The sequence below is a fragment of the Rhinolophus hipposideros genome, assembly GCF_964194185.1.
Source record: "Rhinolophus hipposideros genome assembly, chromosome: 12".
NCBI classification, from domain to species: domain Eukaryota; kingdom Metazoa; phylum Chordata; class Mammalia; order Chiroptera; family Rhinolophidae; genus Rhinolophus; species Rhinolophus hipposideros.
This window is the reverse complement of record NC_138058.1, coordinates 27,110,573-27,123,443: the sequence shown is the minus strand read 5'-3', so window position 1 is coordinate 27,123,443 and position 12,871 is coordinate 27,110,573. Positions and strand designations below refer to the sequence as shown.

General features: G+C 38.2%; 1 protein-coding gene across 4 annotated transcripts in view; it reads right to left on the bottom strand.

The window, feature by feature from the left end:
- Positions 1 to 2,320: 2,320 nt before the first annotated feature.
- Positions 2,321 to 12,871, bottom strand: part of LOC308505618 (uncharacterized protein C2orf42) — a 28,405-nt gene continuing 17,854 nt past the window's right edge. For all 4 annotated transcript variants that reach the window (XM_081068189.1, XM_081068191.1, XM_081068192.1 and 1 more), the window contains 3 exons: positions 11,583 to 11,683; positions 9,485 to 9,647; positions 2,321 to 3,575 (listed from right to left, as the gene is read on the bottom strand). In XM_081068189.1, the coding sequence (XP_080924315.1) occupies positions 3,367 to 3,575; positions 9,485 to 9,647; positions 11,583 to 11,683 (473 nt within the window). In that variant the 3' untranslated portion in view covers positions 2,321 to 3,366. The remainder of the gene's footprint in view (positions 3,576 to 9,484; positions 9,648 to 11,582; positions 11,684 to 12,871) is intronic.

Here is a 12,871-nt window from a genome sequence, read left to right as displayed (position 1 = left end):
CATTCTAACTAGATCCCTGGGTGATTCCTAAGCACATTAAGGCATGGTTGTAAAACAACAAAACGTCATCCTGCTCCCTTGGTGAGGCAGGTGGGATGGTATAAAGATGTGAAGGGACCTTGTAGATCTGGATGATGGGAGGGCAGGCACACAGGGAGCAAGGTCTGTAAGGAGGTTTAACGAGAGGATCAAATAAGTAGTGTCAGAAGATATAACCAGGTGCAAAGGAAGAAAATTAGGAAATCAGAATCTGGGATTTAAGAAAAGAGAAATAGATGAAGGGGATAAGCAAATCCATCTTAGGAAAATTCACACACAAAAATAAACACAAAGTCTGTTTTCTGTAGTGGACTTTTTTGTGTTGTCTGTGACTTATGCTTGAGAGGGTCCTCAGGGCTAGAGGAGGGCAGCCCCTGTCCATTCCCTCACTTTCAGCAGCTAGAGTAGGGTTTCCCTGGGTTCCAGTGGAGGGCAAGTTCTGGGTTCTTTCTGACATGGGAGAACTAGGCACTGACAGAACAGGGTCTCTTGGATGACATACACAGGTTGCACTCCGTAAGTGGCTGGGGCTGGGGGCTGGAGTGTGTGTGGTGTGTGTACATGTATGTATGCACAGGAGGGCTGCAGGGAAGGGCAGGTTATTGGTAGACCACACAACAGGAATCAGTGAAAGATGGGATGGACTTACGTGACTGGGAATTGTTGGGCCTAGAAAGCCACAGGGCTGATGACATCTGGTACTTTGCAAGAGCCAGGTGGCAGGTCTAATGACCTTTGCTTAGGTGGGTGGTTCTTGGAGTCAGATTTTCTGGATGTCTCCACGTGGCCTATCACTCCTCTAAATACTAGCAAGCTGTTGACATGACAGCAGTTCTGGTAGAGGCAGGGACATGATAGGTTAGAACCAAAATGTTGTGGGTGGAGGAGTAGCAAGTTGTTCTCATGATGCCCAAATGTTAGGGGCCCAGCCATGTTGCCTGGAGGAGGCGTTAAGGCAGCATTAATACAGTCAGACCCATTAATACAGTCTGAAGATGATCGGTCTGTGCAGTAGACAGGCGGCGGTGCAGATATGGAGGGTCTTGAGCTGCTCACTCCAGAGCACAAATGGTGGCTGCAGCATGGAAAGGCAGCAGCAGGCAGGCCGTAGAAATGGGAGATTCCAGTCACTAATGGAGGTGTACAAATGGACAGTACAAAAGGGAGTGTGTATGGGTGGGGAGGCAGGTGGGCACAGGGTTTGAAGAGTGCTGTTCTGCTGGGAGTATCTAGCACCTCTCTTCGTAGTGTGGGGTGAGTCTGAAATGAGGTCAACACTGATGGTGTCCCAGAGGTGTCTGGACACTTGGGGTGGGTGCAGAGATCCTACTGGTACTCCTGGTAGAGGTGGTGTCAAGTCGGGAAAAAACGGTCAATGTGACTCTGAACCCCATTCCAGATTTTGATGGGCTGAGCATGGGCTGAGGTAGTCAGGTTTAAGACCTCAGCACTTGAGTGGGGGCCTCTTTGGGTGGGTCATTTGCCTCAGCCACATGTTTTAGGGCTCCCACGGTTTTCCTGGGTCAATCAAGTACAGCTGAATCCAGGCATTTGCCTGTTACACATAGATTTGTCTTGGTCAAAAAGCTGTGACCGATGTCCTCGAAGTTATCAGGTTGAAAGACTTCTCAGAATGGGCAATCCACTACCGTGTTTCTTTGAGTGTTACTGCTTTTCATGCAGGCTGTCTGCCTCACCTAGTTGTAATTTCTCTTCCCCATACTTATCCAAACCTTTCCTCTCCTTAAAGCCCAGTGCTAGTTCTAAGTTCTCTTAGAACTTGGACCTCCCTGGATTCTCCTCAAGGATTTCCCCTGCTGTTTGAAGCACTTGGGAGCACTCCACATAAGCTAGCCTCTCAATCATATAGGCTGGACAACAGTTAATCTGTCTACCTATCCCCCCTTTTTAGGGGTACAGCTCACCCTTTATGAAAAATGCTCCCTTCCCACACAAACACACAAGTTAGGCCGCCTCCCTTTCTTGGGAGGGTTTGCCCGTTGGATGAGGGAGAGCAGAGCAGTTGATCCTGATCTAGTGTGGAAGCCATACTTACAGGCATGTCAGGAGCCAGAATCCTAACAAAAGCCCCAAAAGAGGCAGAGATGGGTCAGATGGAGCCTGGCTCCAGGGGTTCTGAGGCCTAACTATACCCCACCTCTACCCTAGTTGGTTGTCCAGCCCTATTTTAGTGTCCATGAACCATTCATTCCCATTTTTGCCTAAGTTGGTGACAGTTGGGTTTTTGTTACTTGCAATAAAAAAAAAAAACACCAAGAGACTACTTCATATGGATTTTTCTTGTCTTCCCAAGGTCAATGAATTATAAGGAATTTATATCAAAGCAACATGATAAAGCGGAAAGAACGTGTACTTTGTAGTAAAACGAAACATTATTTGTAATGCTGTTTCCAGCAAGATACTTAACCTCAGAGATGCTGTTTCTTTAACTTTATAAAAGAAAGGGTAATGCCTACACTCAACGAATAATAAGGACTAAATGAGAAAAATGATAAGTAGAAATGTAAATAAAAGTACATGGTAGATAGTAGACATATAGAAAATGTTCATTCCCTTCTCTCCTCCTTGAAAACAGGCTTCCACTTCTGTGTCTTTCAGTATCTCCATTCTGTGGTCAATGAACTCAGAAGTAGGAATTGAATTTTACCAGATGTTAAACTTTTTGGAGAATAAGGAAGGAAATAAATATCCAGTGAATAATCAATTACAAGCATTAGGTTGACTTGTCAATATTCCCTTGACACCTGGACCTCTTTTTCCTATTTCATTATCACCTAAATCCTGCCCCCCCCAAAAAAATTTATAATTTTATAATCAGGCCAACATGAGATATAATTTGGAAAAATTAGTGACACTGTGCTTTATTTGATAACAGAATAAAAGGGCATGACTGGAACTCTGCCAGGATCGTCTTTTAACATTTTTCCCTAACCAGGGTGTTGCTAACTTTCCAGCATTGTTAGTGTAAGGCGGGGTACTACTAACTAGAGAATTAGAAAAAGGGTGAAACAAATTCTAAAGGTGAGTCCTTTAAAAAGGAAAATGAGCTGGTTTTCTTTTTGTTCCTTTAAAAACTCTAACCAGAAATACCACCGCATTTATAATGAAGACTACATAGCAGCACCAAAAAGGCCATTTACAAAAAGAGTTTTTCTTCAACAGAATCCACATGAACACGTTGAGAAATTGCATCTTAGCTAAAAGCAGTTCAGTAAGGAACAGAGCCATCTAAGTACCTAACTAGTATTTAAAGTTGTCAAGGGGTGAGGATGTGCAAATTTAGCAACAAAAGGCTTTTGTTTTGCCTCAAGGGAAAGTGATGGTGGTTAGAGGGGCCAGTTCCAAGGACTGGTCCAAGGGGGGCCGCTGGTCTTGGTACTCCGCCACATGCCCATTCCGGTGGTGACCGTACTCAAACTTGATCCGCAGCTCACCAATCTTGGACTGGGGAAGGATATCTGGGATCCACTCAATGATGAAAGGTGTTGGCTCCTTTTGATCTGGTGAAGTGTTGCCTGAAGACCAAAAAAAAAAAAAAGAGTAACACTGATTAGTACAATTCAAAAATTTGAGTCTGCGGCTGGCCAGGTGTCTCAGCTGGTTGGAGCACCACACAGCCGGTGGCCAGTGTGAGTGGCTCGCAGCCATCGTGAGCTGCCATGGGTTGCCGTAGGCTGTGGTGTGCTGCGATGGGCTACTGTGTGCTGCCATGAGCAGCCGGTGGCCAGTGTGAATGGCTGGCAGACCGTGTGAGTGGCCGGCAGCCGGCAAGAGCTGCAGTGAGCTGCTCTGTGTGGCCCACTGGTGACCAGCGACTGACTGCCTCTGCTGGGTGGAGTGCAAGGTGCATAATACCAGCATGGGCCAGGGAGCTGTGTCCTACACAACTAGACTGAGAAACAGCGGCTTGAATTGGAGTGGGGTGGGGGGAGAGACGGAAGAATGGGGAAAAAATATTTGAGTCTGGACAGATCTTACTCTGTTCAGGAATAAAACAGGTAAAGAAAAAGAAGTTAAAAAAACAACAACAAAACTATATGTGAGCAAAAAGACAGGGAAAAACAATGAGAAGACCAAGGGAAGGGAAAAATGATTATTACTGCTATGTCTATCCAAAAGAAAAATTGAGGGAACTGTCTGGCATCCTCAAATAAAATAAGATCCAGACTTTATGACAACTGGGCCAAAAGAATAATAAGGAGAGCCCAGACTGAGAGGAAAGGACAGTTGCATCAGATTAAAAGGGTGATTTGCAAGAGAAGGTCAAGGAAACCATAAAGAAACAGGATTAAAATCTACGTGGTTCTAAAACATATTACAAATCCTTAATAATAAAAAATGTGGTACTGGCATATGTCTAGACAGATTAAAAGAACAAAACAGAAAGATCCAAACAGAATAAAAATTTAGCATATGGTAAAGGCAGCATTTTCAATTAGTAAAAAAAATACAAGTAAGTGTTTCTTATAATAAATGGTGTGCATCGACTAGATAACTATCTAGAAGAAAATAAAAGGTGGCAGGCTATTACCTCATACCTTACAATCAATATAAATTCCAGAGGATCCAAAAAAATTTTCCCCCCCTCTGGTAGCCCAGGGCAGACCACTCCAACCTCCAGCTGCTCAGGGCAGCCCAGCTCCAGGGAGAGCTGTTGTTCACAGTCTTAGCTGTAGAGGGCTCAGCTCACTGGCCCATGTGGGAATCAAACTGGCAACCTCAGCCTTAGGAACTTGGCTCTCCAACCACCCCAGCCACCGGGCAGGCCCTAGAGGATCAAAAATTTAAACATGAAAAACTCAGGTTAAAGAATGCTTTTGAGAAATATAAAACACTAGCAGAATTTAAGAATAGGGTATCACCTTCAAAACTATGGAGACAATTAAGCACAGAAAAAGGTCCATTTAGCAAAACAGAATACAAAACAAGAAGACAGAAGACCAACTACATCAATTATAAAGAGGATAAATTATTAAAATGGATAAAAATCAAAACTAGATATATAATGTTGATAAAAGATTCAAATAAAACAAAGTGTAACAAAAAATCAGAAAAATGAAAAATAAAAGAAAGCTGGTATTACTGTTGTAATATTGGATAAAAAAAATTTTAGGACAAGTTATTTTTACATTGATAAAGTACTGCTATAGACTGACTGTGTACTCCCCAAATTCATAAATTGAAAATCTAATCCCCAATGTGATGGTATTTAGAGGTGGGGCCTTTTGTAGGTCATGAGGGTGGGGTCCCAAAGAATGAGATGAGTGCCCTTATAAAAGGGACCCTAGAGTGATACTTCGCCTTTTCTGTCATGTGAGCACACAGTGAAAAGATTGCTATCTATGAGCCAGGAAGCAAGCCCTCACCAGACATCGAATCGGCCAGTGCCTTGCTCTTGGACTTCCCATCCTCCAGAACTATGAGAAATACATTTCTATTGTTTATAAGCCACCCAGTTTATGGTATTCTTTTTTTTTTTTTTTTTTTTAATGAGGGCGCAGCTCACAGTGGCCCATGTGGGAATCGAACTGGCAACCTTGGTGTTGTAAGCACCATGCTCTAACCAACTGAGCTGACCGGCCACCTCTCAAACATGAATTTTAAAAATTAACTGAGAATACCATTTTAAAAGCTATAAAAATAAAATAATTCTAAAAAAACTGTTAGATGTAAAGAGCTAGGAGACATTAAAGACAAAAGCAGAAAATAATTTAAACAGAAACTTAGAACAATTGATAAATACAAGAGCCAGTTCTGGGAAGAGACCATAAAAGAGACAAAATTCTGGTAAGGGGTGTAACTACAGACTTAGAATAGATTTTAAAAGTTATGTGATTATCATCTATACCAAAAATTATTAAAATGTACACGGCTGACCATATTTTTCTCCAGATATTTCTCCAACAAAATGGGTTTACTTGGGAATAAGAAAGAATTGCAATTTGGGACAGGAAGTCTAATGGCGAACCAGGGACCTCCTGCTGAGGTCATAAAGTAGCACTAATTCCTGTCAGAGATGCAAAGTACATCTCTTTCTGTTGGGGTCAGTACTGTACCCTAAGTGATACATGCCTGAGAGTTCTCTCTCTAGCCTCCCAAATCCATTTAAAATGAAATTTATTAATTTCCACAACATAATATAAATTTTGGATGTAAATAGATGAATTCCGGGAAAAATATAAATTATCAAAACTGACAAATGAAAAGATACAAACCATGAATTCAAATGAAAATCAGAAGACACTGAACAGATTTTAGAGAATTACCTGCAAGAAAGGATTAGGTCCAGAGAATACATTCTTTCAAACATTCATGGAATGGACATTTTCCTAAGCTACTTAATTTGATCCAAAGCTTTCCAAAGTCATTTTCTATATAACTAATACCAAAACCAAAAAAGATAGCCTCAAAAAGAAAAGTAGACACTATCATTATAAATAATCAAAAACCTTAAATAAAGCATTGGCAAATACAACCTATATATATAAAAAGAAAAAAGATCAAGTAGGATTTATTCCAGAAATAAAAGACTATTTTTATATGATTATTTTTAACACAATTTGTTTTATAAGATTATTTTTAATAGAATTCATTGCACGCGGGTCAAAAGACAAACCTCAAAGGATGATAAAAAGGCATTTCATAAAATTTTAGTTCCTAATTAAATGCTTAATAAACTTTTAATAAACTAAGAATATATGTTGTTACAATCATAAAAAAAAAATATCTGAAAACAATCACCAATAGCCTACTATTTCATAGTGAAACACAGAGCAGCTTTTCCCAGAAAAACATTCTATGAGATGATAATGGTATTCCCCTGAAAAGCTTTCACTGGTCAAGTTTGGGAAAACTTAGAATAAAGTTCAACAGGTATTTTTATTTCAGGATCTTTTAAATATGCAAATTGATAGAATGAATTTCTAAGAGAGATAAGTTATATTCTAAGACACTACTCCCTACTGTCTCCCTACTCCAATTCTTAACATTTTCGGAGATCTGAGTGTATCTTAAAACCAGGGCAGTTTTCATATGGCAGTTTCTTTTCCCACCAAAAAACTTATTAAATTGACTGAGCATCTTAAAATCGAGGGTCTTAGAATCAAAAAAATATGCTATGTAGCATTTCTCAAATGCTACACTTATTTGACCATGGAATGCTTTGTTCACAGAATACTTACCACCATCTCTTCTTCTTCCAGATAAATGTAGAAAATGCTACATTGGAGGAGTTTGGGTATAGTCTAAAATGATAATCATGGCTGCCAGCTTTACTATTATTTATTGTTGCTCTTGAAATACTAGCTAATTTAACAAAGATAAAAAACAATATATAAACATTTGATAGGAAACAAAATAATGATTATTTTTCAGGCCAACTTGATAGTAAGTATACTACATCAAGAGCTTTCCATACATGGGCAATAAGAAGTTAGAAACATGATAAACATCCTATTCACAAGAGCAGGAAAAAATATACGTAGAAATATAGTCACAAGAATTTCACAAAATAATTATACATTCTAAATTTCTCCAAAAAGAAAAACTACACAACTAGAGAAATGAAAGAGGCCTGCTAGATAGATCACAAAGCTAAGATACTTAAAATTACGGCTGGCATTTATTCATTCTTCATTCAACAAGTCTTTATTTAGTGCCTATGATGGACCAGGCACTGTGCTATCTTGGGGTACAGTGAGGAACAAGAGTGACACAGTTCACTGCCCTGGAAGAGAGCTTATGGTCTAGTCAGTGAAAAGAGAGGGGTGTGTTAGATGGAGAGTGTAGGCTCTGGAGTTCACAACCGCCTGAGGTTGAAGTCCAGCCCCACCACTTACTAGCTGTGTAACTGAGCAAGTAGACTGCACCCAATTTCACCTCAGTTTATTCATCTGTAAATAGGGTTCACAGAATCTACCTGTTGATGAATTAATACATTGTAAATCACTTAATACCTGGCACAGAGTAGGTGCTCACTGAGTGCTAATAGTTACAGCTGTCATTATTATTATTAAATTATTATACAAATACTTCAGTATTTGTATAATATAAAAATAATATATTTTTATTTAATATAATATTGCAAAAACAAAATATTATTTTATTAAAAAAGGACAAAGAAAAAGCAATTCATCAAATATAAAAGACTAATACGAAAAGTTCACTCTTATAATATTGAAGATAATGTAAATTAAAAGAGTGACACAATGTTTTTTGTTAACAAATTAACAAAGATTAAAACCAAAAAACGTTTTTCATACGTGGCTAGCAGAGTAAATTACATAAATATTACAATCTTTCTGGAGAGCAGTGTGACAAAAACAATCAAAGCCCTAAAACTGTATATAACCTTTGACCCTCCAATTTTACGTTTAGGAATTTATCCCAAAGAATATCCTAAATAAGTTAGGAAATAATTAAGGACATAATAGTTTTATCTAAAAGGAAGTTAATTCTAAAAGGAAGCACTGTTTACGAAAGCAAAAAGTTTGAAACAACCTAGAGGATTGACTAGAGAGAGGTACTTTAATGAATGAATTTTATGCAGCTGTTAAAAATGTTGTATTCACAATGGCCAAAAGGTAGAAGCAACCCAAGTGTCCATCGACAGATGAATGGATAAACAAAATGTGGTATATACATATAATAGAATATTATTCAGCCTTAAAAAGAAAAGAGATTTTCACACATGCTACAACATGGATATTGAAGACATTATACTACGTGAAATAACTAAAAGGACAAATATTGTATGATTCTACTTACATGAGGTACCCAGAATAGCAAATTAAAAGAGACATTGAGTAGAATGGTAGTTGACAGGGGCTACCTAGGAGGAAGTGGAATGTTTAATGGGTATTGTCAAGCTTCAGTTGAGAAAGATGAAAAAGTTCTAGATATGGATGGTGGTGATGGCTGCACAACAGTGTGGATGAACTTAAAGCCAGAGAACTTAAAAATGGTTAAAATAGTAAATTTTATATTATGTGTATTTTATAAGAATAAAAATGTTTAAAAATAAAGTTGAAGATAGACATGGAGAGCTGTTCATGATATATTTTTAAGTGAAAGAAAGCTGAGGGAGGATCCCATGTTTTAGAAACTTCATGCACAGAAGAGCCTGAAAGGGTGTACACCAAAATCTTAATGGTGATGCTGTCTGTGGTGGGTGGGATTACAGGTGGTTTTAATTTTTCATCTTTATGAACTCTATGATTTCTCTATAATAAACATGCATTACTTCTAGAAGGTTATTTTTAAAGCACTGGCTCAAATGAAACAAAACACTTTATTTCATAATTACCTTTATGAAATAACAAACGTGCCTTCTTTGTTTAAGGTCAAGATCCAAAGTCTAGGACAATGTGTTGCACATGGGTGACCCTCACAGGAAGATGCGCTATTGAAACCACCAATCACTTACCAACTTTGAGAAAAGTTTTCAGTTCCAAGGGTCGCAGCACTGGTTGCTTTTCTATACGACCGTAGGTTTCTGCTATGCTCTCTACTTCCACTTTAGGGCATTTAAACAGCTCGTAAGTCCCATCCCGGTTCTGGATAAAACTACGGGTAATTTCCAAGGGCATCTAGACATGGAGACAATACCAAGAAAGGTGAGAAAGGAAAAACTTTCAAAGTAGACAAACACTTGGATGAGAATAGATCTTTTACACATGCATTCTTCCTTATTAAGCACAGTCAAATTAATTAAAACTTCCCCTTTTATTTCCAAGTAAATTCTGTTAACAAATTTGCTTTTCCTCCCTTACATCATTCATGGCTTTCCTTGTTTTCTCTGTAACTTTAATTTGAACCCCGGCCAAACCATACTGAACTGAACCCCTAACATCTTCATGGCTACACGACTGCTACTGGCATAGACCTGCTCTAAAACTGGTTTTATTCCTTCCCCTACTGCTCTACTAGAAGCGTTTTTCTACTAAAAACACCTACAGCTGACCTCACATCCTGTGTGCTTCACACCATCCTTGGGACTGAGCCACAGAGAACTTGAACTGAGTTTTGTCTTTGCCACTAAACAGAAAGATGAGCTTCTCATAGCCTGTTTCTCATCTGCAAATACAGTAATACCAATGCGTGAATGAGGTAATACAGGTAAATAATGCCCAAGAGACAGAAGTTCCATGATTATTAGCTCTCTTCCCTCACTTGACTTTGCTCTGCGTTGCTCATTGCCTTTCTAAATACCACTTGTTCCAAGCTAGAAGCTGCCTGTGTGATATTCTGCATTTTAAGAAGTTCCTCAAAGTCTTTAGTGCTAATATAGGCTTTTTCTAAGGCTCATCGAAGTTCTATAGCTATCATCGAATTTATTCTTTTGCTGGACATACTACCAATGCCTTGAAGTTAAGCTAATCTTAATACATCAAATAACACATGCTAAATTTTCTACCATGTCCATTATTGTAAGAAGGGAAAATCCTCAAATTTTCAGGATCTACTTAAAGAATGTTTAAAAATATCTAATATTTCTCCTGTGAAAAAGAACACAAATTAATTAAGGGTCATTACTCTAATGAAAACTAAATTGCAGTTTGTGGAGGAGCGTTTAATTGTATTGGACCCACTGACTTCACAAACAGTATATCATCTCAAATTATTTAAATATTTCACTTAAATAAATAATACAAAATTATTTAAATACTTCATAAAGTGTGATCACAAAATATGGTGAATGTTTAAATAAAAACAATTCATTACAGTGAAAGACATGTTGCCATTAATCCCCCTCAAAATACTCCCACTCACTTTGAATACACTTATCCCATCATTCTTGCCACTTTCTGAAGCAGTTCTGGAAGTCCTCTTTCGTGAGTGTCTTTAGTTGGGCTGTTGTGGCTGCCTCGATGTCCTGAATCATTTTGACTTTGGGGAAGAGCCAGAAGTCACATGGTGCCAGATCCGGTGAATAAGGTGGATGAGGACACACCGTAATGTTTTTGTTTGACAGAAATTGCCATACCAGAAGCGAAGCGTGACACAGAGCTGTCATGATGGAGGATAAAGTAAAGACACTCATGAAAGAGGACTTTCCAGAACTGCTTCAGAAAGTGGCAAGAATGATGGGACAAGTGTGTTTGAAGTGAGGCGAAGTATTTTGAGGGGGATTAATGGCAATGTGTCTTTTACTGAAATACATTTTTTAAAATTTAAACATTCACCATAGTTTTTGATCACACCTCATACTTACTAGCTGCTCGCCAGTTAATCTAGGGCTCACCATAATAGGGGATCATTATTTAATTTACAAGAAAAATCATTCCTGCTTTCTGATCCCAAAGACAAAGAAAAAGGATACTCTAATTTAAGATGTTTTTTCAAGTTATAGGGAATACCCACTATAATCCGAGTGAGCAGTATAAAGCCATGAATATTTCTGAATAATCTTAATATTGAAAAAAAGGAATTCTCTTTGGTATCTATAATTCAAGGAACTGGTGCAAACATACTTCCCACGCTTGTTTTCCTCTCTTCCCACTATTATAGAAATGAACTCTTACCTCAGGGGTATCTAAGATTTGTTTAACTTGCAGGATATTAGTAATATGCCAGGTATACTTGGAAAAGGTTCCCAGTGGCAAGGCATCTTTTCGAACAAAAGCTTTAATGTAAAAAAGAAGACAAAATTAGCCTATCAAAAAACAACATTCTTTCACTATTTGTTACCCAGTTTCTAGCGAGTTCATTGTAGTGCTTATTCTTTCCTTATAGAATCAGCACATTTAAAAAAGAAATTCTAGAATCAAAAATATAATAGGGTTTGGCAGAAATGTGACAAATCAAACGAGAAGAATTTACGCTATATAGTTTCTGATGCTTCTTTGAGATGCTAGTTATTTTTCGTACCTTACAAATTTGTTTCTTTGTTTGGTAAAGCTACACACACAGGACTCCATTATAAAACAGCTTCTCACAACCTCTTACAACTTTAGATATATCAGAGGTGAAATCATAGTCCTTAAAATAATTACATGTGGTTTAAGCCTGCTAACATGGTTGCCAATCCATTGCCCTGCTGCAGGATTATAAAGTGGTTCCACTGAAAGCCTGCAAAACTAGTTAAGGGATGGGTTAAAATTAATGTAGCAGGCCTAAAGTTTAAACGGGAATAAAGAATCAACACTGCCTCAGAAGTGAGATAAATAAACTGTGAAGACAAAGATTTTCATAGCCCTAAACACAGTGATTCACAGCTTGCACTATGCAAAAATAGAATTAAACCTCAAACAGTCCCATTGTGCTATTGTATCGTCAAATAACAACTTACTGAAGAAACAGCATTGATTTCTAGCTGTAGTTCCTCTTGTGCTATTTGGTACTGTGCAATCCTTTCTTCCTCCTTTTTCTCCCTTATTTCCTTATACTACCTAATAAGTATTTTAGGTTCTCTAGTAGAAAGATGTTATATAAAATCCAAGAAATAAGTATCAAAATAATGTAATGATAGAGTGTTGCTAGCCTAAGAATTACTCTAACAATAAAATCTTCCTTCATCAAAAATTGGGAATGATGAAAAATAAGTTTTAGTTTTTGACACATACTGTAATAGGCTTCCAAGAAGCCAGCCCAAGTAACGATTGGAGCCTGCAATGGTTTTGTTAAAACCGGTGCGTAGCTAGACAACATCAAACCTCTTCATTGCATTGCGTTGTTATTCTTACAAGTCTGCACTTGCTGAATTGTTCCATTAACTTACCCTGGAGTAAGTAGGGGGCCTTTGAAGAGTGTCATCCCTATTCCAAAGCTGATTGGCTCAGGCTTCATGCTCTCAGCGTGTGACAAGAAGTCC